A 27421-nucleotide genomic window follows, 5' to 3' on the forward strand; every position below is an offset into this window, starting at 1 on the left:
TTACTGAGAAGAGCCTGCACTTACTTTCTATTTATTCAGTGACCCAATGCAATCTTACTCCAAACCCATCTTCTACTCCTCCTACTCTTGGAAATATCAGCAGTGATCCAACTGCCAAATTCAAAAGCTTCTCTTTAATTATCCTATTTAATCATGAAATATGAAAAGACTGGCCACCCCCTCCTATTTTTGGGGGATTCTTCTACCAGACTATTTATATTACTTACCTTCTTGAGCTTCTGCTCAATCTTAAAATGTTGGGGTCCCCTGTAATTGTTAATTCCTCTTTCCGCATGGTCAAATCTTTATCTTATAATATATAATGCATGTGAGCCTGACAGTGTGTGCTTTATTTCTACTCCTGACTTTTCTTCTGAGTTCTAAACCCAACCCCAAACCCACTGCCGTCAAGTAAATTCTGACTCATAGCAACCCTTTAAGACAGAGTAGAACTGCCCCACAGTTTCCAAGGAGCGCCTGGTGGATTCGAGCTGCCGACCTCTTGGTTAGCAGCCCTATCAGTTAACCACTACACCACCAGGGTTCCTTCTAAGTTCTAGTTCTATGTGCCTACTGGTTATATTCAACCAGATGCCCCATAGATACTTCCACATTCAATGTATTCGAAACGGAAATCATCTTTCCCTCCCACCATCACCCCACTCTTCCTTCCATTCTCCCTTTTTCGGTTACTGATATCAACAAATAGGAGAGGAAAAAATGCTTTCCTTCTCTCCCATTTTCTCATCAATTTAGTTTTGTCTCTCATATTTACCCTAGTCCTTTCCCACCCCCAAAGAATAAGGCTGGCACTTACTTTTTACCTAAAGGACTGGCTGATCTCTCCACTATATCTCAAATATTAGTCATAATCATAAATCATCTTCTTGCTTAAAAAAAAAAAACCTTATAGGCAACTATACAATTAAATTCAACCCCTGGGGCATGACATATAAATTTCAATTTGGTTCAACATTAACCCACTTTTTTAGTTTCTTCTTTATCCACTGTGTTTTCCAGTCACGTGTCAGTTCATGCCATTCCATTTACCGGGCATGCTCTAATTCCCTTTCACATTTACCGAACACTTACTCCATCTTTCAATGTATCACCTCCTCTGTGAATAACATCCTGAAGCTATCTGCCATAACACATCCTCACCTCAGTTACCAGTTATCACCTCAGTTCTTTATGCACTTTTACTACTGCACTTACAAATAACTCCACTTTGTGGTGATTATCTTCTCAAGAGTAGGAACCTTGTGAGGGCAGGGGTATTGTTCATTCATGTAGTGCTTGGGGCACTGTTAGGTGTTCAAATATTTGTAGAACTCAATAATGGAATATTTTTGTGTAGACAGGTGAGGCTTCATTTCCTCTACACTCCCAGGCAACAAATGTAACATAAAATGATATACTGAACAGGAAAAGTTTTGTGAGAGCTTTAATGGCACAAAATGTTTAGAGCTACAAGTTATACATGTACTGTAAACTGTATATAATGATACAAAGTGCTAAGTAAGTAGATGAAGAATGCATAATCACTTTGGCTCAGTTATTCCCAATAATTTCAACAACTGGTTCACTTAAAAAATCACCTTACTGGCTGAGTTTCCAATTTTCGTTTTTTATAATGGTAAATATTTTTACTACAATCAAGGTAACTTGTTACATTTTTCAATGTGCAAGTATGTGCACCTTTGCTAATGAGTCTATTTACAAATATTTTAAGCCAGTTTTCTTCAAACATGAGAAAATGAAGCCTGCCTTTTCATCTCCAATTGTAAACAGGCGTAAACCTTTTAAAACATTAACCTTAAAATTTCAACTGCTAATTGTGGAATTCTCCTTTCCAAAAATACAATCTGTTTCTGTTCACTGTAAATCTGGGTAGGAGCTACAAACATTCATCCCCTATATTAGGGCTACCAATAAATACTGCATTGTTTCATCTTATGAGAAGTTCTACTGTGATTATGTATTCATTTTTTATGTAAGATTCCATACTTTCACAGATATTTTAAGAAAAAGGGCAGAGCTAAATTTGTTTTTAATATTGAAAAAAATATATATACCGAAGTTCTAATCATACTACCGATAGAATCACTATAGAATTTGGAAAGAAGGCAATGAAATGACTGTAAAAAGTTGCTTTTACTTTAAGTATAATTCTTTTCTCTCCCATGATGCCAATTATAGTACAAAGTAAGGTGTATCTACTTAGTTCTCTTAACTTTTCAATTTTATTCAGGTTTTTCAAAACCAGAGGACATCAAATTTACTTTCTTCCAAAAGGTTCAAATATGGATACCTGAAATAAACAGGTTACAGAAGGCAAACTAAGTATTACCAGATTTAAGTTTAATACAGGAAGAAGATAAAATAAAAAGATGCCCAAAATTATTTAAACATCCAATGCTAGAAAAAAAAAAAAAAATAATTCAGAAAATGATTTTGGATATATCATCTTTCTTAAAGGTAAGCAGCTATATTTTTGAAAAAATTATGGGAAATTAATTCTTTTGTTATTCTCTACTATATCAATTTGCAAAACCTGATGTGAGAGAGAAAAGAGTTTCTGAAAACTGGCAAACCTGGTTGTTGTAGTGTTTTATTCAAGTCAACCTGATGTGCTTTATTTAATGAACAGATTGCTAGTTTAAAATTAACAATGGTTCTCTTAAATATTCAATAGTAATGTCTATATCATAAACAGTAATTATTTAAATATAAAACATATGGTAGTTAGTAGTATCCCTCAAAGCCATGCTGTGTGTTCTGAAATCCAATAAAATCTACTTGAAGTAACTGAGAATCCTGATGCTTTCTAACAATTTGGTCCTAAAGCTTCACATTTTAGAAAAAGAAAAAAAGTGTGTCACTGAAGGAAGAAGTTGCTGAGAGTTCTGGAATTTCAAGAGTATAACGTACTGAAAAGATGGCTACGTGAGAGAATCACCAGTGCCTGCAGAATCACAGGAATCACCTTGGGAAGACTGCACAGTAAACGATAACAAGTGAAAGATCAGAAGCAAACAAATGGCATCTTTTCAGAATTTTGTCAACTGTTCCCATGACCCAAGTCTATTTCTCAAAGTTGCACGCCTGCTTGGAGTAACTCTGAAATTATTATCTTCAGGGTTTAAAGGCTTTAGACTATAAGTGATGCTTCCTAAAACAAGAAGCCTATGTTTACATCTCAAATTGGAACTCATTTCAAAGCCTCTTAGAGAGAGAGAGAGAGAGAGAAAAAGAAATACAAAAATGTAAAGAAAGTTATGAAAAATTTGCATGCAGCTAAAAAACATAAAAATTCCAAACATACACAAAAATCCCAAAGCAATTTCATATATTTCCAGGCCTGAGACATTCCTTATCAGAAATAAAGATTCTGTATTATAGAAAAGACATTACAATATTCTAGTATTAAAATCTGCTGATGTGTTTCAGTTCTTATTCTATTCTGTATCTATTATTTGTATAGCCTGCCTCCTACAAATTAAAGTCTCTAAAGGTGGTTTAAAATAATTTTTTATTGCCTGGGATTTTTTTCTTTTCCTTGGGTTGTTGTTGTTATTTTATTTTTTTTAATAACTATAAATTCAAGTTTAGGGAAACTTGCCTTTGTCTTGGAAAAAACAAAGCTCTATTACCATTTGCTAACCTGATCTCATCTGAACAGAGGGGATGGTAGTTACCTTGCAAGAGTAGAATTTATACCATCAATGATGCAGGTCTAAGTCTGGTGGTGACTAAAAGGAGACAATAGCATTGTTGACAAAATTATAATCTGCTGGTGGCATTTGCAGAAAAGAAGCCCTTGCAAATTTCTAAACAACAGTAAACTCTGTTAGGTAGTTCTAAAGTGTCTTACAGGCCAAAAAGGGAATGAGGTTAGTAAAATGCCTCAACAGAGTTTGAATAAAATACTGGATTTCGAGTTACTGGAACTTGAATATGTAAAAATAGGGCAGTAGGTTGGGTCATGCTTACAGTGGTCTCAAGTTCAAATAAACTAACGTGACAATAACACCACTTCACGGGTCACACGCATTTCCAGGGGCTCTTCTTTCTCTTAGTAGGTGCTGGCAGAAGAGGTGCTCAGTCGTTTTCCAATATAGATGCTGAAAGGAAACAGAGTGCATCATGTTTCATCCGTTTCAATAGTTCCACATCAGCTTGTCCACATGTTGACATCTACCTGAAAACTAAAATTTTCAGTCCTTGTAAGAGGCCCTAAAGGTATATGTGTAGAGTTCCCTAATATCCTGAAATTATTACTGACTTACTTAAAACCAGTCACCAGCCAGCCAAACTGGTTTTATACAATAATGTTTATTTGTTAAGGCTACTGGCTACTGGACAGCACAGAGGCAGTGATTACACAAAGTCAAGTCAATCCCTCCAGAGTAAAACAGTCAACCTCCTCTGAGATGTTCATTTGTGGAAAACAAAACGTTCTGTTGGTATCTCAGATGCAAAATACAGTAACATGCCTAATGATTTTGGCGCTCTTTGTAAGAAAAAAATCTTAAAGCTGCCCATGCAGCTTTAAAGACAGTTCTCACTGTTTTAATTCTTAAGGATTAAGGACCTAATATCACTTTTCCACGGCAAATGGTAAGTATTTTACCTTTATAGTAACTTAAGTAGGAGAGAAGTGAAGGAAAACAGGCAACGAGATAAATCTCCCAGTTTAATAAAAGCGACCAACAGTTTTAGCCCTCTTCTCTGCTTTCATCTACAGCAACAGTTACGTTTCCTCCAGCAAGAGAAATCTCCTGAAGGTTCATGAAAGGAAATGATACTGCAATATATAAAACCAACACCTCCTGAGGGCAAAAGAACTACTGTGCAGTGAATACTGTAGAGAAATTTAAACTCCTACCCCTTCCCCACACCAATCCTCACAGGACATTTACACACTCCCCTTCCTCTAACAACACCTTCCATTTTACGGTTTCTGATTATGTCCTTGCCCTCACAAAAGCAGATTAAGGACTCAAAAAAGACAAAAGGGGTGCATCTGATATGCTGAGCTTCTTAAAGGGAAGGTAAAGGATGCTGTATCTTTTTCGTATTACACACATAAAATGATCCACCAGGCATGATTAAAGAGTGTAACAGGTATATCCTGAAAAAAAATTAAGTTACTTTTTAACTCCTAAAATCTTTTAAGAACGTATTTTTTTTGACTGTTCAAAATAAAAAAAATTTTAAAGACATGCCTGAAAAATTAATCTGAGAATAAATGAAAACACTACAAAGTTAAGAGCATAAAAAATAATACCCACAATTAACCTACCAATTTCATCTTAAGGATTATGCAAACTAATGGTGGGAAAAAAAACTGTTCATATCAACCGCAAAATTTACACACTAAATTTACTTTAAAATTTAGTAAACTTGAACAATTACAAACAAAAACAACAAAAGAAAACCCCAAAAGAAAAAAACACACACAGAAGGCTCACTTAAAAGTTAACATTTAGGAGATTAATATGAACATCATTTCCAAATGAGAAAAAACCCTATTGCTAAAAATGCTTATCGGTAGACCGACAGTGTATCAAATTCAGTAATTCTTTTAAGTTCACCCTATCTGCACTAAAACCTTAAAATCAAAGTGATACAAACTGCTCTCACACATACTTCTTAAACCTGGAGATAAAACATGAGGATAAAATAAATGTAAAAAACTTTAGGAGTTTACCACTACTTACCCTAGCCCCAGAGCCAAAACATGAGAAATGAAGAGAGATGGAATGAACACCTTAAGAAATTCTGCTGAGAAAATACCCCCTTTCTTCATGGCTCCACTTTTTCTCATGCTTAAAGAAGCAGAACGTTTAGGGTGCCTGAAGTGGAACTCCCTGGAGAAAGAAATTCAGAGATAAGCGTCAGAAATGCATTTGCTGAAAATACCTTGGAATTACCAGGTCCACTGCATAGAAAAGTGTGAACCAGATCAGGTGTGCTCATTGAAAAGAAACATGCAAGAACTTACTTAGGTGGAATGTTTTCAGGTCTACTGGACCAGTCAGATACCCACTCTACACTTTTCTTCAAAGCCTCAACTTCTTTCTCTCCTTCTGTAGCTTCTTCTTCTGACTGTAAAGAATTTTAAATTTAAAAAGGGAGACCAATTCCTCCTGATATAAAGACAAACCTGGACAGAAATATACTAAAACAAAGGTTGTGCATCATTAATTTTTACAGAAGGGTCACCACGAGTGGGAATTGACTTTATGGCAACGGGTTTAGTTCTCTGCGGAATCGCTGTCCCAGGAAGGTAGCTTCAGATAGTCCCTACGTATAGACAGTCCCCTTTACTGTCAAATCAAGATGAAATCCCTGTGTATTTTTGCTATCCTGGTGTTTATCTAATTCTGCTGAATTTGGCAAATTCTACTGAATTATACAACGTAGCATTTAGAATTAAGCTTTTTCTATTGAGTGTTGAGATTACTCAAAATCATGAGTTGGTTCTTCGCAGTAACATTGAAAACATTAAATCAGAGATAACAATTTACTTTCAGATCTGAGTTTGGTTTTTTTATGTCCCTCTTTAAAATCGCTCAAAGATTTAGTTTTAAGTTTTTGAACAAGTTAATTTAATATTTTCCAACACAATGAAAATGTAAAGATATTTTTTCAAGATGATATACTTTTGTCTCACCTGACTGAAGCAAAGTTATCTTTGGACTAATGTTTTTTTTTTTTTGTAAATTCTCGCATAAGTTTAGAATGCTTACCTTAAGGATAAGGATCATAAGCTCTCCTCATTTATTGCCTCCCTATACATATGAGAGAAACCCTGGTGGCATAGTGGTTAAATGCTACAGCTGTTAACCAAGAGGCTGGCAGTTTGAATCTGCCAGGCGCTCCTTGGAAACTCTACAGGGCAGTTCTACTCTGTCCTATAGGGTCGCTATGAGTTGGAATCGACTCGACGGCAGTGGGTTTTATACATATGAGGTTACCAGGAGTTGAAGTCGACTTGATGCCAACTAACAACAAATTCCTTTTATTAATCCTAAATTTGCCATTTTCAGGTTGAGTTCCAATTGTTAGAATTCCAGAATATTGTAAAAATGCACTTAATTCAAGTGTGTAAGATTCATACTTCTAACTGAATCAATAATTCTCTCTCTAAGCCTACATCTATTCATATAGAGAATTCTGGTCATTTTAGCCTATTCGTACATGGAAGTCTCCTATCTTCTTATCACTTCATTTTTCCTTCTCTGGCCCACCTCAAGTTCTCTTAGGTCTCTAAACATGGTTACTAAACTGCACACTGTGGTCTATGTACAGCTAAACCACAGTTTTACAAGAGGGAAAGAAGACATTTTCAGTTTGATTCAAAAACACCTCTAATGATATCCAACACTCCGCTGGCCTCTGTGGTCTCAGAAGCACACTGCAAAAATGTCTTCAGGGGACAATCTACAGTCTATTTTCTCCTACAAAACTGAGACTGTAGAAAAACTAGCATTATGAAAGTATAGTTTGACTGGTCTTTTTTCTAAATGAATTGCCTTAGGCTTCTCCTTACTGTAATTCAACCAACTATTTCAGCTCATTCTCATGATCTTCTCAGCTCTCCTGACATCAATCCCGTTCACTTTAATGGAAGGAGCAGGGTCACACACTCAGATCTGGTTTCAGTTCTGGTTCTATCACGTATTTGTTGTGTGATCTTGGATAAATAACTTTATTACAACAAAGCCTCACTTTTCCTATTTGTCCATGGGGAATAATCTCGTCTTTTCACTGGACTGAAAACATTTAAAGTGGTAAACTTTTTTTTTTTTAAATAAACACCTAGAGCATATTTAATAAATGTTAGCGCCTTTCCCTTCCTCCTCCTAGAAAAGCTTGAAAATGCCATATATTCCTCTTACTGAGCAGATACGAAAATATTCAATAAGAACAAGTACCATGACAGCTCTTTGTTCACTATTTTTAACTATTCCTTATCTCTAAGTGTTCTTCTCATTAATGAAAAAATCCTTTTTCTTAAATCTCAAAGTAATTTTTAAATCGTAATTTCTTCATTTTAAAAAAGCAACATAAAAGGCTTTATGAAAGCCTAAAAAAATTACCCCTGACTTCTCCCTTATCAAAAGTCTTATTCTAGCAGATCTAATGTTGTTCTTATAGGCGTTAGGCTGCTTTTCCAACATTTAACCTTGTTTAAACTGACTGAAAATTGATTGATACTACAGCTTACCCCTGCCTGATAATAACCAATGTTCTTGTACTTAGTTCTTTCTGAGTAGGGGTTACACTGGCAATCCTACCACAATTTGACAGAGGCCAGAGTCTTATATTTTTCTTTCCTTTGGAATTCTAGGGCGATTGAAGTCAGGTCTAGAATGCCATTTAAATTCAATGATCAAATTCAGTAAGTTTAATTGTATACCTGCCTCTCCATAAGCCAGGACAGTACTTATCGAAGTGCTCCGTTAGGTTATTAGGTAAGTTATTGGGGGGGAGGAGGGGAAGGAGACTAAGGTCAAATAAGCTTGGAAACACTTGGTTTAATTAAACAGATTTTTTTCCTGTGAGAATTTTCAGAGCCTTTAAAATCAGTACTCAATCACCGGGATGACACAGGACTGGCAGCATTTCATTTTGTTGTGCATGGGGTCACCATGAGTCAGGGGTTGACTCAATGGCAGCTAACAGTAACAACAAACATGCTACTATGTACTGTGACTATTAGGGTAAGAAGGTTGGGGAGCCTGGGGGCTGCTTTACTTTCCACTTACTTCAGAACTGTGTTATGGAGCTTTCCACTGAGTAAATGTTCCTCAGAACACATTTTGTGACCTTGAATAGGATAACACCTGTTTCAGTTTTTCTATCTGCAAACTCAAAACACTAACGTGGAACACTGGACTGATATAAACAGGAATTTCTAATTCCTTTAGGGCAACAAAACCAAAAATTCTTAGTAGAGAAGCAGCACAACACGAATTAATTTCAAAATCAAAACCTTAAAACAGTTTCAAACTATCTTTATTAAGACATCTTCCTATTCTTTAATATATTTAGCAAAACATATTTCTTAAAAGACATTTTGTATATTTCCTACTTCTTTATTGTAAATCAGAAAAATAAAAAACACACACACCTGAGAGCTATGGTCCCTGCTAGTATGCATTTCTACATCAAACATAATCTGTCCATCTTCTTGTGGGGAAGGGCTACAAGAGAAAGAATTTAGCCATTAGTTTTAACTCTCATTTTGTCAAATAATTAGCCTCTACTGGAAATTAGAAAATTAAAAGTTACAGCAGTATGACTGTAAAAAGCAGTAACTCAGAAAGATCTGTACATCGCAACCCCCATACAAGAGAGTCAGTATTAAGGAGCTAAATGAAATAGAGCACTCTTATTCCCATAACGCTTTGAAATTATTTAGTGATGATGAGTTCCTTCACAATGATAAATTTGCAAAGGTAATACCAGCTGAAGACAAAAGACCGTCACATTTTCTTACTTTTACTCTTTTCCAATAAAGGTGGAATCATTTTCAAGTTCAGAAAGATAATTTGGGGTTATTTTTCTCAAAGTTCTTCCATCAGGAGGCAGAGCCAAGATGGTGCTATGAACAGAAGCACCACGCTGTCTCTCTGCAGCAAAGACCTGAAAAACTAGGTAAAACAGTTACAAATGTCACTCCTGAAACCCCGAGTACCAAATGAAGGAATAAAGAACTTGATCAAGCACCGAATGGAATAAGAAACTGACAGAGAACAGGGAACGAGAAGAGCTACGGAGTGGAGGTCCCATACCAGCTAATGTGGCTGGATTCACCATCTTGGGCTGCAGCCACCAAAGACCTCAGATGGGGTATATGGGAAGGCAACTTCACAGAGCTCCCAACAGAAGATAGAACACCTGGTAACCAGGGATACATGCTTTCCCACCCCACACCCTTCTTCCCTGTACACAGCCTCCACTGCTTGCCAACGGGCCATGGTCAATTGGCCAGAGAGATACCAGTTCACTGTCACCTAGATTCGCCATACTGGACCTCAGCTATAAAGACTGAAGACCAGGAGTATGAGAAGGGAACTCCACGGAGCTCCTAGCCGAAGACAAGAGAACCCAGTAACCAGGGATATACACTTTTCCATCCCCCATACCTCTTCCCTCAACGCAGCTTCTGTAGCTTGCCAACAGGCCATGGTTGCTCAGCCAGAGATACTGGTTCACTGCTGCGGGGGTCCGCTCTGACCCCACCAGCTGGCCCCCTCAGTGCCATTTTTTGTTTGTTTGTTTTTGGTTTCTATTTTTGTTTCCTTTTTTTTAATATTGTTTTTTGGCTTCTTTTGTTGCTTCTCTCTCTTTCTCCCGTCCTTCCTTCTCTTTCTCCTTCCCAGCAAGCCCCATGTGCCATCCCGTCCCCTTCCCAATGGACCATGATTTTTTGGTTTGTTTGCTTTGTTCTTTTGTTTGTTTGTTTATCTATTTGTTTTCTGTGCTGCTCCCCAGCCCTGTGCCATCGCCTCCACTTCGTGCTACCAACTGCCCATCCCTGCCCTTCTACTGCCATTGGCCCCATCCCGCTGCACCACAGCTGAGTGACCAGACCCACCTACCTGGACAGGGTGGTAAGAAGTATCGTGCCCACAGGTAAACAAGCAACAAAACACACCCGGCCTACCTACCCAAGAAAACCAAATAAAACCAAAAAAGCAGGACAAAATAATCGAATCTACTATAACAGACTGAAGAAAATAATTCCTGAATGTCCCAGAGACAACACACGATATCAAAACATATAAAAAAAAACAGGAGAGGACAGCTCCAGAAAGTGACCAAAACAAAACACCAGATGATCTTCTGCTAGAAGAAAAAGCACTGGAACTACCTGATAGGGAATTCAGAGCTCTAATACTCAAGAGATGAAGGAAAATGCAGACAAAAATAAGGGAAAAAAAAAGACAAGATCATGGAAAAACCAAAACCAAACCTACTGCCGTCAAGTCGATTCTGACTCATAGCAACCCTATAAGACAGAGTAGAATTGCCCCACAGAGTTTCCAAGGAGCACCTGGTGGATTTGAACTGCTGACCCTTTGGTTAGCAGATGTAGCACTTAACCACTAAGCCACCAGGATTTCCAGATCGTGGAAAAGACAGACAAAGAAAGGAAGAAACCAGGAAAATAATATATTAACAAATTGCCAAAATAAACAACTAAAAGCATACAGAAACAACAATTAGAAATCCAAAAGATAAACTAAAGATTTCAGAAATGGACAGTGCAACAGAAGGTTTTAGAAGCAAATCTGAAACAATGGAAGACATGATAAGCAAAACTGAGGGCAAATCCTTGGATGCCACTTTGAGGTCAAATCAAGAGAAAAGAATGAAGAAAAATGAAGAAACCCTGAGAACGATATGGGATACAATTAAAAGCAAAAATCTGTGTGTGCCTGGAGTTCCTGAACAGGGGGAGAAAACAGAAAACACAGACAAGCTCACTGAAGATTTGTTGATAGAAAACTTCCCTAGTATCATGAGCTGACTGCCCAAGAAGCTCAACAAACCTCACACAGGACAGACCCCCCCCCCCAAAAAAAACACCAAGATATATCATAAATCACACTCGCTAAAACCAAAGACAAAGAAAGAATCCTGAGAGCAGCTTGAGAAAAACAGTCACAAAGGGGAAACAGTAAGATTAAACTCTGATTACTCGGCAAAAACCACGCAGGCAAGAAAGCAACGGAATGACACATAGAAAATCTTGGAAGAAAAAAACTACCAACCAAGAATAATGTATCTTGCTCAAATATGATGGCAAAATTAGGACATTTCCAGATAAACAGAAATTAAGGGAATATGTAAAAACTGAATCAAACTTAAAAGAAATATTAAAGGGAGTCTTTTGGTTAGAGAACCAACATTATCAGACAACAACCTGGAATCTAGCACATAAACAGCATCAACCAGATACCAACCTAAATAATGAAGTCTCAAGGATAAAACAAAACTAAAAAATTTACAACAGGGAACCAAAAAGGTCAATCTGTAAATGACAACAATGTAAGAACAATAAGACAGAGAATAAACGGTGTAGGTATACAATCTTTAGATGGAGAGAAAGTCAAGGTGTTACCATGTAAAAAAAGACTGGTTTAAACTTAGGAGGATAGAAGTATATTTCAAGGTAACCACAAAAAAAGTTAACAAACCTACTCATCAAAATAAAGAAGAAAAACAAAGTCTCAGCAAACACAAAATCCACAAAAACAAAAGAAATGCAAAAAAAACAAACAAAAGTAATTCAGCACAGAACAGTGAGAGGAACAAACAAAATGTGAGCACTACAAAATGACAGCAATAGACTCACACCTATCAATAATCACACTGAACGTAAATGGCTTAACTGCACCCATAAAGAGAGAGTGACAGAATGGATTTTTAAAAAAAGGACCCATCAATACGCTGTCTACAGGAGATACACCTTAGGAACAAATACATTTATTAAAAATCAAAAGATGGAAAAAAATATATCAAGCAAACAGCTACCAAACAAGAGTAGGGGTAGCAATACTAATCTCAGATAAAATAGACTTTAAAACAAAATCCACCATAAAAGACAAAAAAGGGCGACAGTCCACCATGAAGACATAACCATAATATCTATGCACCTAATGACAGGGCTCCAAAATACATAAATCAATGTTCTTCCATCTGGGTCGCTATGAGTTGGAAATGACTCAATGGCAATGGGTTTTTTTTTTTTTAATTACGATGTTATCTGCCTTTCATTCTCATCTTCTCATGAGTGTATGAGTTTTTTCAGCATTTATATGATGTATGATTTCACAACAGATGTATGATTTCACAACATATTGAATGCAAAAGGACATGAGAATCCAGCAGTTTTCTATTAAGCCAGGTAATTAGAGATTTGCAAAAACGTCAAACAATGCTGCTATTCTTATTCATTTTTTTGTTTTGCAAAATTGTTTTTCTATTGAAAAAATTTAAAATGTAATGAGTTTATTATTTTAAATTAATACATATTTAAATTTTTCTGTGTTAACTTCTAATATGGCAAATATCAATATATATAATTCACATAAACAAGAGTGAAAAGGGGTGCTGAGACCAAAAAGTTTGAGAACCACTATTCTACTTATTTCAGAAATATTTGGAGATATTTCAGAGCAAATTATATAAGCTTATATATGAAGCAATGGGTTTTATATACATATATATTAAATTATATAAGTTTATATATGAAGCAATGGGTTTTATATATGTATATATTAAAAACAAAAACTGTTGCCATCGAGTCAATTCTGACTCATAGCAACCGTACAGTACAAAGTAGAACTGCCCCATAGGGTTTCCAAGGAGTGGCTAGTGGATTTGAACTGCCAGCCCTTTGGTCAGCAGTCAAACACTTAACTACTGCACCATCAGGGCTCCTGATTATATAGCCTTTAATGAAAAATTCAAAGTATACTCCTAGAATTGGAAACCCTGGTGGCGTAGTGGTTAAGTCCTACGGCTGCTAACCAAAGGTTCGGTAGTTCGAATCTCCCCGGCGCTACTTGGAAACTCTATGGGGCAGTTCTACTCTGTCCTATAGGGTCGCTATGAGTCGGAATCGACTCGACGGCACTGGGTTTGGTTTTTGGTATACTCCTAGAACACAATTATTTACCAATTAATTTTTAGACAAAAACACATGATCATAAACCTTAACTGGTATAATAGATTAATACAATATGTTAAGTTATCTTCTTAACTTTATCAACGATTCCTTGTGTAATCACAGCAAATCACTGGAACTTTCACTACATCCTCCTCTCCCTCCATCAAATGTTGTTCTTGTATGCTGTAAAGTTTATTCCAACTCACAGTGACCCTACGGGACAGAGCAGAAATGCCCCATCGGGTTCTCAAGACTGTAATCTTTAGGGAAGTAGACTGCCACAACTTTCTCCCTTGGTGCAGCTGGTGGGTTTGAACTGCCATCCTTTTGGTTAGCAGCCAAGCTCTTAACGACTGCACCACCAGGGCTCCTTCTTCTCCGTTAAATAGGGATGAAAAATATGTGGGGCTTAACTTGCTCAAAGGAACAAAATACTAACTACTAAGTTACCAAGAGTATGTGTACAATGTTAATGTATAGAGATGTTGGCGAAAGACTACCAACTCAAAAATATGATCATCAGCGATATATCAGGCTGATTAGGCCTAGAACTCTTAGACTATGATAATGGATATAAGAGATTCTTTATGGGGATAAGAAAACAGAAAGCTGGTTCTATATCAAACAAATATATTACATGCATTCAGAAATTTTTTTTGTTAAACTAGAACTGTCATGCTAAAGCACAGGAATCAACCAGAGTGAAGCACTCTTGTTGTCTTCAGTTTACTATCACTGAGATCACAACGGCGTTGGATTCATGTCCGGAGATCCAATTAAGGCCTAGCCTTACAGAGCCATGACCAGGTCAAGGCAGTCAGAATAACAATCCCACAGAAGCATTACTCTAATGTTATACTCTTCTTACCACTGGCACCAATCTCACAATAATACTAAACTTTTCACTGGTAAACTGTTTACTACTCTTAACAATTTGGAATGCACTAGAGTGCCAACCATGGCTCATAGTACAATCACCTAGGGAGCTTCTGTAATATTCTTATGTCTCTACCCAACCCCTGACAACTAAATGAGAAGAATCTCTAGGGATGCGGTGTGAGAATCAGTATTTTTTGAAGTTTCCTGAGTGACTCTAATGTGCAGCCAAGGTTGAAAATCCCTACAATAGGATGGAACACAAATCAGAACACATAGGGTTTATATTCTACAACGAAAGCAGTGACAAAAATACATCTATGGAATAATTTTAATTAAAAATATACATAAATCAGTTCTGGGACTAATATCCAACAATCCTAAACCTTTCTGTCTACAAGAAACATTTCTCAACAACTGGTAAATACAGAGATGCACGGCAGTTCAAACAACATGGATTTTGAAGATATGTTTAAATAGTAAAGTGTGTTAATCAGATATCCCAGGAGAGTATTACTGAGCTGGAGTTCTATGCCTCCTCTAAAAGATAATCAGAGCCCAAAGACACATATGCTGAGGGACAGCAAAGTATTCAAAACCATTCACCACCATACCTCTCTTCACATGTTTAGAAACCTAAGCACGACTATGGGAAAGTGAATCGATACTTGATCACAAGTATACTAAAACCATAAATGAAACAAGATGGCCAGAAAAGCAAATGGTAATGTTTTCTCTGCCCAATGACAGCACCACGTGAACAAAAGGTCAATGGACACACTGGTACCAATGATCAAGAGTCATGTACTTGGATGTACAAAAGCCTCATCAACAGGCCCGTAACAAGCAGAAATCTGCAGAAACTAGCATATCAGCAAGTCCTATAACATAAATATAAATCTTCATTCAGAAAGACCAACCACTAATGCTGGAATCAATGGCAAGCCGCTCAGAAAGAACCAGCTGCTCTGTTTCTGCTTATGACAATAGCCATCCCAGGATGTAAGACGCACAGTGACAAGTGAGAGATGAGACAAGGGGGGGGGGGCACTATGTACCACAGTCCTCTGGTTGCCTTGCTGACAATATCGGATTATAAACCAATCAGGAACTGCATGCATAATTTAACTTGGGTTTCTTTTTACTTTTTCTGATAAGTAATAATACATGCTATGTACAAAATTTTTACAAAAGTACAAAAATATTCAGAAACAGAAAATTACCATCCATAACTCCATGCCCCAGAGACAATTACTGTTAACATTTTAAAATGTTTCCTTAATATTCTTCCTGTGCATTTGCATTTTCTAAATGATTAAAATCAGTTAGCTCTTAATTAACCAGAGCATAATTCAGTATACCATAGTGTTATGAGTTTGCCACACAGTATGGCTGTTACTAGACTAAGAATTTTTAAATACATCACGATGCTAATTTCTCTGGGAAAAAAAAAGTTTATACTAAAAAATAAATTAATGACTTGGTTTCATTCTACTCGTACTTATGTATCTCTGTATTCTTAGCTTTTACCCTAAGTAGTCCCTAATTAGTGGAATTAATGGAACATAGGAAAATGAGGTCTCAAATAAAACTTCCTATGAGAAAACTGAATGGCCTTCAACAGTAACTATTTTTACACAGCTTAGTTGGTACTCACTGTGAAAATATTGCCATAGCTTATATGAGTCAAACATTTACTAACTGTTTACGACTAGCCAGGACCATTACTGTCAAGGATACAAAGAAGATGAAAACATGACCCCTTCCTTTTGAAGCCTCATAATCTAGAAGGGAAGACAACTACATACAAAGGTAACTAATTCAAGGCAGACTGTGATCTGTGTAATAAATAGGGGGACAAAGTACAAAGGAAAATAGGGGACACTTAGAATACTTCTGTAAATAAATATTTACGCCACTGAATTTTACACTGACAAACATTGAAAAATAATTCAATCTGAGTAAGAAAACAAACTTAATCTGAGGAAAATCAATGGAAATTTAAAATACTCGTCAGTTAGCTGTCTGATTTATATAAGCATGTTGCAATAAATTAGGAGTCATATTTTGTTAAATTAAAAATTTAAGCAAATGAATTTTAGACAAGCTAAAATTCATCTTGCTAATGGGAATTAACCTTGTAAAATCACAACTCATTCGGGCAATCCATTTGTCTCCAGAGTCCCACCAAAACGTGGATCTCACTTACCTGTCACAGTGAGAACTGCCCCTTGAACTACTCTGTCCTGATTCATGCTGTGCGTCCAAAAGAATCTTCTCCATGTCTCCATTGTGGATAGAGGATGAAGAAGGTACGTGCTCTAGTCCCCCATTTTTCCCATTGCCATTATCATTGCCATTGCTGCTGTTCATCGGCAACTCCACCCAGGAACCTGTTGGACAAGTCAGATAACTTAACCACAGCAGAAATGAAATCTGTCATGTGCACACAGGCGCCAATATGGTGAATTCCGATAAGAATTGCGACTTGCCTCGAACCAACCCAAAAACATTCTGAAGAAAATAAACAAAAAGCAATAAAAAGTCTAAAAACCTATATAGTTCTATTCCTGAAGTACATGCAATCATTCAACTTAGAACAAGCTGAAACTCTCAAATTAATCTTTAAACAAGAGTCTCTAGCCATTTGTCTCTCTAGTTTAATCTTAGTTTATGTACAATCAATAACTAAAAACTCTGAGGCTGCATTTCAGAAAATAAAGTTACTTGATTACAAGACAGGCTACTCACCTTTGATTTTTAGGAAATATACATATTTATATACACACACACACACACACACACATTCCATAGTCTACCTCAGCTATTTAGTCGTACCCTGTCCACAAATGAAATCAACATATGGCTCATAAATTCATAAGGGTCATCTAAATAAGTTAACAGCTATATACTAATTAGCACAAACAACTGAGAAGCTCCTCAAGAGAGAACTTAAATACGATCACAAAAATTTCAATTTGTGTATAAACCTGGAACATAAAATAAATACTTTTGAGATGATAATGCTAAAAATTCTGAAAAAAGCTTTAGCTCTATCCCACTAATTAATTTTCCTTTATACCTCACTTCTCCTATTCTTTTCTCCCTTTTCTATACACAAAGCATACCTTGTGAACTTGCCTCTTTTCTCTTCTTTCCCACAAGTGCCTACTTTCTAGAGTTTTCATTAAGCCTTGTTGGTTTCAGGGGAAAAACAAGTATGCATCTGCTACAAGCAGACGTTAACTTTTCTTAGGCAGATAGTCCAAGGGGGTGGAACCACAGGAAAACAGAGAAGTGGCACTGGTAATTTGGATAGGTCTTGAAAATATTTATTGCTCCAATGAGTTTGTTGAACACATTACAAAACCCAGAACACATTAAGGTGCTTCAGTTTTAATAAGAATTCTTAACAGTAGCCAATAAACCAACTTCACAATAAAAAGTGTTATGGCGTATTTTTTTCATCATTTCCATTCCCTACAACAAATTTTGTTTTAAAAAATATAAGTTAGAGTCAAGCAGGTTGGTGAGGACATTCCTCTAACTCTGAGCAGAAGTGTTAGAGTTCTCTGCTGAACAGTCTTCCATCAGTAAATCAAAATAATCACCAAAGCAGACTCCAGCTCTAAAACGCACTCCGCACAAGGGGATAACTATACCAGACCCAGAACTGAACTCAATATCCTTACATGAAGGAAAAGCTTAAAGGCAGACTTGGTTAGGAATCTGACTCCAACAAAATATACAATCTTCTGAGTTTCAGGTTCCTCATTTGTAAAACAGAGAATAACACAGTGTAAGTAAAGTACCCACCTTACAGGGCTGGTGTAAGGACTAGATACGGTAACATATACAATGTGCCTATTAAGAAGGAAATGCTCCATTACATGCTAGTTAAAAGAGTTTATACTTGTAGCATGCTTAGAAAAGTGTATTTGCTAAATACAGATTAAGTCACCCTTTCCTCCTTTTGACCCATTTACGCCAGCCCCAGTGGTTGTCTGAGCCCCGTAGCAGCTAAGTCGACCGGACTCACGAGAGCCCCATGTGTGTCAGAGTAGAGCTGTGCTTCACACAGCTTTCAGTGGTTGACTGTTCAGAAGCAGATCACCAGGCCTTTCTTCCAAGGTGCTTCTTAGTAGACTTATACCTCCTACCTTTTGGTTAGCTGAGCACATTTACTGTTGGCACCACTCGGGACTCCGTCACAGTTCCATAATCACTACCAATTACTTGAGACTGACTTGCCAAACAACAAAGTTGTATGACATCCCCATAGCCTAGTTTAATGTACACATGAAAGTAGACATTGACTAGATAGAAATAAAAATGGATCAGCAAATTCACCTAGCAAATCTAAGATAACTCTGACACTGAAAAAAAGTTAATATTTGGAGTGCCTCCGTGTGACAGTTAATGTTATGTGTCAGCTTGGGAGGCCATGATTCTCAGTATTATGTAGTCACCTCCATGATGTGATCTCATGTGATCAGCCAATCAGTTGCAAGAGTTTCCCTTGGGAGTGTGGCCTGCACCCTATATATATATATATATGCACACACATGTATATACACAAGTATATATATATATATATATATATATATATACACACACACACATATATGGATATTCTGACAAAGCTTGCCTCCTCTGGATCCTGTTTCTGGCTCATCATCATCTGAAGTCCCGTTCTTGGGATTTGAGCCAGCAGCTTGTCGTCTGATCTGCTGACTTTAAGATTCGCCAGCTCCTCAGACCTATGCGCCAGCAGCCCGTCATCTAAGCTGCTGACTTTGGGATTTGCCAGCTTCTGCGGCCCTGTGAGCCAGCAGCCAGCAGTCTGACCTGCCGATTGTGGGTTCGTAAGCCCCTGCAACTACATGAGTCAGGAGAAGTCTCCAGCCAACGTGTGATCCGTGGACTTTGGGATCTGCCAGTCTCCACAGCCCCGTGAGCTGTTTCCTTGAGATAAATCTCTCCCTCGCCATATGTGTGTGTGTGTGTGTGTGTGTGTGTGTATACATGCTTCACTAGTTTTGCTTCTCTAGAAGACCCAGCCTAAGACACTCTGTATATAAAAAACATGCCAAAACCATCCCTAAATTTAGAGCTCTGCAAAATATTTTAACTGGCAAAATAGAATGAATATTGGCAACCGATGCTTTTTTTTTCCTACTCCCACTGTTCCTAAGACTTTCACACTTATTTTCAAACCAATAAAACCAGTTCTTCTTGTACAGAAGCCTAGTATGTAACCAAAAACAAAAAACCAGAGCTGCTCTGACAGAAGCAGAGCTAAGGAACCAGGAGTTCCAGATGGGTCTTTATATAAAAACCAGTCTTCCCTAAAATAATTAATGTTCACTTGAAGTATTTGATCAAAGAGAAAAAAGGCTGAAACAATACCAGGTTTTCTGAACTTTCATTTTTTGAAGATCTTCCAAACCAGTATCTGAATTCTACTTTCTTCACTAAAAACACATAAACAATCATAATCTAATGTATATTTCAGGAACCTGAGAAGACATACAGAAAAGCTTAATAAAAATGATCTCCATGGTTACCTTAACATCTTATACCATAACTCAGATTTCTACTTAAGGCAAACTATATTTGTTTGGCTATATTGCTACAACAATTAAGAGCACAGACTGGAGCCAGACTCCCATTCTACCTCTTAGCAGTAGTTGTACGATGGACATTCACTTAACCTGTGTTTCATCTGCCTCATCTGTAAAAAGGGGACAATAATTGTATCTACTGCATAGGGCTGTTGGAGCCCTGGTGACGCAGTGGTTAAGCATCTGGCTGCTAACCAAAAGGTTGGCAGTTCAAATCCACCAGACGCTCCTTGGAAACCCTACACGGCAGTTCTACTCTGTCCTATAGGGTCTCTCTGAGTCAGAAACGACTCAACGGAAACAGGTTTTTCATAGGGTTATTATGAGGGTAAAATGAATAAAGCACACAGAAAATGAATTATATGAAGAACAGGGCATCAAGACTAGAGGAAGACTCATTAACAACCTGCGATATGCAGATGACACAACCTTGCCTGCTGAGAGTGAAAAGGACCTGAAGCACTTACTCACGAAGATCAAAGACTATAGCCTTCAGTATGGACTGCACCTTAACACAAAGAAAACAAAAATTCTCAAAACTGGGACCAAGAAGCAACATCATGACACGTGGAGAAAATACAGAAGTTGTCAAGATTTCATTTTACTTGGATCCACAATCAACTCCCATGGAAGCGGCAGTCAAGAAATCAAACGACACACTGCAATTGGGCAAATCTGCTGCAAAAAAAAAAAAAAAAATCTTTTTAAGTGTTAAAAAGCAAAGATGTCACTTTAAGGACTAAGGTGCACCTGACAACCTATGGTATTTTCAATTGCCTCATACGCATGTGAAAGTTGGTCAATGAATAAGGAATACTGAAAAAGAACTGCCGCGTTTAAATTGTGGTGGTGGTGTAGAATAATGAACACACCATGGACTGCCAAAAGAATGAACAAATCTGTCTGGAAAGAAGTACAGACAGAACGCTCCTTAGAAGAGAGGATGGTGAGACTTTCGTCTCACATACGTTGGACATGTTATCAGGAGGGACCAGTCCCTGGAGAAGACATCATACCTGGTAAGGTAGAGGGTCAGCAAAAAAGAGAAAACCCTCGATGACAAGGACCGACACAGTGGCTGCAACAATGAGCTCAAGCATAACAACGATTGTGAGGATAGTACAGGACAGGGCAGTGTTTCGTTCTGTTGTACAGAGGGTTGCTACGAGTCGGAACTGACTAGACGTCGCCTAACAAGAATAACCTCATAGGGTTGTTACGAGGATTAAATGAATAAAGCGCACAGAAAAATAAGAAAGGTGCCCAGTAGATGGTGTTATGAAACTGTTAGCTATTATTATAATTATACTCCATCATTCTAAAGGAAACCCTGGTGGCGTAGTGGTTAAGTGCTACGGCTGCTAACCAAGAGGTCGGCAGTTCAAATCCACCAGGCGCTCCTTGGAAACTCTATGGTGCAGTTCTACTCTGTTCTATTGGGTCGCTATGAGTCGGAATTGACTCGACGGCAATGGGTTTGGTTTTTTTGGTTGGTATCATTCTAAAAAATTTATTACAAAAATGATGTGTTCACTTAAGGAACAATGAGTTTCTGTTAAGGATGATTAAAAAACTGGAAATGGACAATAGTAATGGTTGCACAACATGGTGAACATAATTAAAGGCACTGAATTATACACGTGAAAGAGATCAAAATAATAAATGTTTTATTATTTTTACCACAATAAAAAAACTGTATTCCTCCAAAATGTAAACATCAGTACATAAAGTAAAATTAGTATCTTTCCTCCCAGCTTCTCATTCCTCCTCTAACAGGATGCTTTCACATGCAGACTTCCAGAGTTCTCTTTAATACAAATATAGTTTTGCTTTTGTTTTATAAAAATGGAATCCTATTGTACATATTTTCTGTAAGTAGTGTTTCACCCAACAACTTGTAGATGTCTTTCAATGTCAATGAATATCAACGCACTTCATTCTTTTGAACAACTGCATTATAGCCCATCATAAAGAGATACCATACTTTAACCATTATTCAAATGGTAATGGTTTAACCATTAACCAGCTGGTTGTTTCTAATACTTTGTTATTACAATCAGGGCTTTGGCAAACATTCTGGAGGGTAGTTTGACAATATGTATTAACAGCCTTTAAAAGGTAGAAAAAGGTAGATTTCCTTTAATTCAGTAATTCTCTTCCAGCCATATCATGTATGGCAATAAAAAGTGCTGCAGAGATCGTTATGTACAGATATTCATGAAAGGCTACACATTAGCTCTATCTTTAAGGTGAAAAAGTAAACTTGTCTTTCTCAATAAATTAACTACATATGTCTTTTCCCCATTACCTAATTCATTCCTGATACACACCCTCAGAATTTCTCAATGTTCTCTTACCAGTTCTCACAAAGTCCATTTTACATGGAAAGGAAACAAGTTATGAGGATTGTGCTGTCCAAGTAATACAAAGCAGAAAAAAATCTGAGTGAATTCTCTTCCTAACAAGCAAGTTTTAAAATTAAAACCTGTAGGCTCTTTATTATACTCCAAGATACTTATAATTGTTCTCTTATATCAGTTTGTACATAGACAATGACATATTTCCCAGTTTAAGCTTTTGAGAATTGTTAACAGATTTTCAGAGAATCCATGTTTCTATATTCTCTAAGGGTAGTCCTGAAGGTTAGTCAAATAATTGTGACTACATTTACGACTGTATGGTGTATATTCTTTACAGTTTTAAAATCACCTGTTCAATTCTTCTCTTGAATAAAGTGGCTTAAAGGAAGTGGAGAGAAGGAAGAAGTATTTTGACTCATTTTCCACCCCCAACCTGAAAGGTACTACAACACTCATTTAACCAGGGGTGACATATTTCATTATACTTTATCCTCTTTCCTCAAAGCCTTTATTTTAAGGATCTGACGCTAGAATCCAGACCAAGAATAATTATTGGCATTCTCTAAAACAAAAAAAAAAGTTCAGTCTTTTTGAAGAAGTTGGTACTTATATATACGTTACGTATATTTTCAAGAGTATTACAACGCAGTGAAGTTTTATGTGTCACAGCCTTCTCACCACATTCAGGAAGCAAGTACATCATGGTTGAAGATGTTTAAAAAGAAAAAAAAAAGGGGGGTGGACTGGTTTATTCCCACTTTAAACAAGAATTATGCTACTACCTTGATATTTCTTATACTACCTACCAAAACTCATGATATAAATCTACTATACAAATATTAACTAACTTGATGTTTTTCTTAAGAATCAGCAATTGGAAAGATAATTTTGGAAGTAGTTCAGATATTTGCCCACTAATACGTAATGAAAGTGAATGGCCCACCTATAGCAGTAAAGTAAAAAAAAAATTAAAAAATAAAAATCAGGGTTTCATTATTCCAAATATTTCAATAATTTGCTATTAAAACTCTGCTTTTGACTCTTGAACTAAAGATAACATCCCAAACCAGAGATAATCTGTACAATGAGTTTAATCTGTTTTTCATAGTTGCGCAACTTTACTCAACAAAGTATTTCAACTTATCTGCAATTTGGATAGTTTTTAGATGCCTGAATACGCTGATTTGCTCACTCTTGTTTTGTTCGGTTCAGCGTTGTGTAATGAGCTCCCCCACACAAAAAAAAAAAGAGCAGAGTAAGAGGCAAGGGGGAGTAATTAAACATGGCATTATCTAGAAAGTTTTTCAGTAACTTTTAAAAGCTCATTCCACACCAAATATACTTTTTATCTAGCAGATTTCCCATAGAAACATTCTGATATCATCTGTAGGTTGATTATCCTTCCACTTCAATAACAGCTAATGTAAACGTAGCAACCACTGAGGGGCAACCACTGACTGGCCAAGGACGTCAAACACCTCATAGGTCTGTCAGACACAGGCACAAACAATCACACAGAGCTCAATCTCATTTTTTTATTAAATGGTCACAGGAAAATTAAAATCCCTTTGTTTTCTGTGAAATCATGTACACATATTAACCAAATAGATAACTTTTAAGTATCACAGGACAATAGTGAAGACAATTAAGAAATAAAATACTGAAAAGCTAGATCGCCTCTGTACACCGAGTAGAATAGCATGCTGAGAGAATAAGACACACATGGTTCGAGGATTTTGGACCACTGAAAAAGAAGTGTACCAAAGGAGTACTAGACTGGGTGACAGTCAATACCTAGACTCTAAATCCCAGCCTAGGCAAAACACTTTATTTCAAGTAAATTCTAATCTGTTTTTTCACCTGTAAGTAAGAAAACCCACCGCGGTGGCTTCGACTCCAACTCATAGAGACCCTACAGGACAGAGTAGAACTGCCCCATAGAGTTTCCAAGGCACACCTGGCGGATTCAAACTGCTGACCTCTTGGTTAGCAGCCGTAGCACTTAACTACTATCCCACCAGGGCTCCCCTGTAAATAAGAGGGGACAGTTATTTCTAAAACATCTCTTTCCATTCTAAATTCCATGCTTCTAAGAGTATATGCGAAAAAATGGTAATCAGTTAAGAATGCATGTCAATATCTAATGCAAGTAACATTTAAAGGCACATAAATTAATCCTAATTTACTGTGAGAAATAATACTGCACATGCAGAACTGCTGAATTGGTGTTTTTGCTGTGTATATTCTCAACAAAAATAAATAAAATTAAATTAAAAAAGAAAAGATGGAGAAGAAGCAATAAACAATGAATACGTCTTAAAATATTCAAATTCTATTCCCATGTTTGTGGGAACTCTCTTTCCCTAAAATAATTTTTAGGCCTTGTTGGAAGAACCTCCTTATGGGTGAAAAATACTGCAAGCCTTTTAAGCATCCAAGTGATGTTTAAACGATTTCCTTTAGCCATATGTTAACTGCCCTAACTATCGCTGTCATACGAGATGCATTACAGAAAAACAAGAACCTTTTAAGACGACTCCGAGCTCTAAATTAAACAACTGGAAATAACATTACGACGAGATGTCTGAGCACCAGAATATTATGAAGCAACTGTATTTGGTCGTAACTCAATATCGCTCATTAACTTTCAACTATTCATGTGTATGAGTGTTTATAATTCCGTATCTGAAAATTCATTTCCTCAGACTGTGATTTGTGCAGTTCAAGAGGATGTTTATAAACAGCTTTTCTGGCAGACAATCTAGTCGTTTAAAAACATTACTTCAGCAACTTTGAAAAATATCCAAAAAAAAAAAAGTAACACAGCTTCCTCGCCTCCACACGTGATTCAAGTAACCATTAAATTACCAAATGGATTTATTTTCCTGACGCGACTGTGGTAACAAAAGAACGTACCCGGAGGGCTCACGTTCCGAAACCTGGGGAAGCCCAATTCAGCGACGTTAGCTAGTGATGCAAAGGCTTAAGCTCCATTGTACACCTGACCCTGGCCACGTCCCCCAGCCTTCCTCCCCTCCGCTGCCGCCCGCCGCCCGCCGCCCGCCGCCCGTCCGTCCATCCCCCGGCGGCCCCGCCGCACGTCCCCATCCCTTCCCACGTCCCCTCCGCGGCCCGCTCCGCCCACCCTCCTCGCCCTTTCCTTCCTCCCAGCGCCCCAACGCCCGCCTCCTCCAGGCCTCGATTGGCTCCGCTTCAGCGGACGCACCACAGGTGGAAGCGCCTCGTCTACCAGCTCGCTGGGCGTTCCAACCCTCGTCTCTTCCCACCCACCTGCACTCCCTAACCCTGAACAGAAGCAGGACCCAACTCAATATCCGAGAAGGTAGAAGAGACAGGCGAAAAGGGAGACAAGAGCACCTCATCTTGACAGGTGAGGGGAGCCGTCAGTCACCTGAACATCCTCGGCCTTAACCAATAAGCTGCCTTCTGGTCCCCCTTACCCCCCGCGCTAAGCTTGTGGTGGCGGCCAGACCAGCGCCTCCTCCCCCATCCCCTTTACCAATCCCGCCGGGCCAGCACTCACTGTTGAGGCCGGCTGGCGGTGGCAAAGGCGATTCGCCTTCCTCGCAGTTGTTGTTGTTGTTGTTGTGCAGGGGCGGCGGCTGCTCTACTAAATTAGAAGACATTGTCAGTGGCTGTAGGAGCTGCGCCCGCAGCAGGACCGTCTCTGGCTCTCGGGCAGCAGCACAACAAGCCGAGTCCCCCGCCCCCTTTCCTGCGCGTGCGCAGACCCTCCCCCTGCTCCTGACGTCAGGGCCCGCCCAGGACACGTGATAACAACACAGCCAGCGGACGGGGCGGCGGGAGGAGCCACGGACGTGGAGACGCTGGAGTCAATCTGACGCGCGCGCCAGGAATGAATTGTTGCACGTAATAATTTGTACTGACCCAGTGGGATGAATTATGGTGATGGCCCTGGGGTAGAGGATAGGGGGAAGTCTGCAATGAGGAAGTGTAACGTGCCCATGTATTAGCACCCAAATCTCCCACACCTACTGGGTCAACATTGTTTTATCCAATCTGTGAGCATTTATTTTTTAATGTCTGATAAGGACTCAGTTTTGTAATAAGTATTGTGGTGACAAAAAGGAAGCAAAAAACCTTGTGCTTCCCCGTCATACCCTCAAGTAAAACTGGTGAAATATAAACACCCCGAACAGGGAACAATGTATGGCAGTCCAGACTTTTTTGTTCCGGGTCAATACCTTAAATTTTAATTACAAACGTAACACGCAATTGTTGTAAGAATAGCTGGAAAATTTCAGGAAAAGGTAGAGAATAATCACCCAAATCACCTAGCTTAGATAGATAGCTGCCATGGGGTTGACCACCTTCTGTCAGTTTGTTATAATGTGGCTTGGGTGTTGCTATGATGCTTGAAGCTATGCCAACGGTTTTCAAAATACCAGCAGGATCTCCTGTGGTCTAATGCTTCCAGAAAAAGACAGATTAGGAAGAAAGGCCTGGCGATCTACTTCTCAAAATCGGTCAATGAAAACCGTATGGATCACAATAGAACTGTCCGACTTCCTTGCTTAGACACGTCATCAGGAGGGATCAATCGCTGGAGAAGGACTTCGTGTTTCATAAATCACCGGGCCAGTGAGGGACAGGGAGACCCTCAGTAAAATGGATTGGCACAGTAGCCACAATAATGCACTCCCCAGCCATCAGTTGTACGTAAAGTTGCCGTGAGTCGGAGTCAACTGCATGGCAGCTAGCTAGCTAATTTATCTCTGCAACCTTATTTTATGTAAAGACATGTATCCTGTGTGTGGTTGACACTGAACTACTTTATGTTACTGAATATTCTAACTTCTTCATATTTCCATGTCCTCATCTAATTT

The 27421-nt window shown here is 38.1% G+C and overlaps 1 protein-coding gene and 1 long non-coding RNA gene across 4 annotated transcripts in view; one reads left to right on the forward strand and one right to left on the reverse strand.

Annotated features, from left to right (window-relative positions):
• Positions 1 to 1426: 1426 nt before the first annotated feature.
• Positions 1427 to 26274, reverse strand: BNIP3L (BCL2 interacting protein 3 like). 2 transcript variants are annotated; one of them, XM_064272678.1, is made up of 6 exons: positions 26098 to 26274; positions 16779 to 16962; positions 9143 to 9215; positions 6008 to 6111; positions 5724 to 5873; positions 1427 to 4124 (listed from the first exon to the last, which is right to left on the reverse strand). In XM_064272678.1, the coding sequence occupies exons 1-6, from the start codon at positions 26198 to 26200 to the stop codon at positions 4076 to 4078; spliced, it is 663 nt and encodes a 220-aa protein (XP_064128748.1). In that variant the 5' UTR covers positions 26201 to 26274; the 3' UTR covers positions 1427 to 4075. The 2 variants fall into 2 exon arrangements, with proteins under 2 accessions (XP_064128748.1, XP_064128749.1); XM_064272679.1 differs by lacking the exon at positions 26098 to 26274 and adding an exon at positions 17698 to 18159.
• Positions 25708 to 27421, forward strand: part of LOC135228246 (uncharacterized) — a 77524-nt gene continuing 75810 nt past the window's right edge. For both annotated transcript variants that reach the window (XR_010318636.1, XR_010318637.1), the window contains exon 1: positions 25708 to 25944. This is a non-coding gene — a long non-coding RNA (uncharacterized LOC135228246). The remainder of the gene's footprint in view (positions 25945 to 27421) is intronic.

The sequence above is a fragment of the Loxodonta africana genome, chromosome 19, assembly GCF_030014295.1.
Source record: "Loxodonta africana isolate mLoxAfr1 chromosome 19, mLoxAfr1.hap2, whole genome shotgun sequence".
Classification (NCBI taxonomy): Eukaryota; Metazoa; Chordata; class Mammalia; order Proboscidea; family Elephantidae; genus Loxodonta; species Loxodonta africana.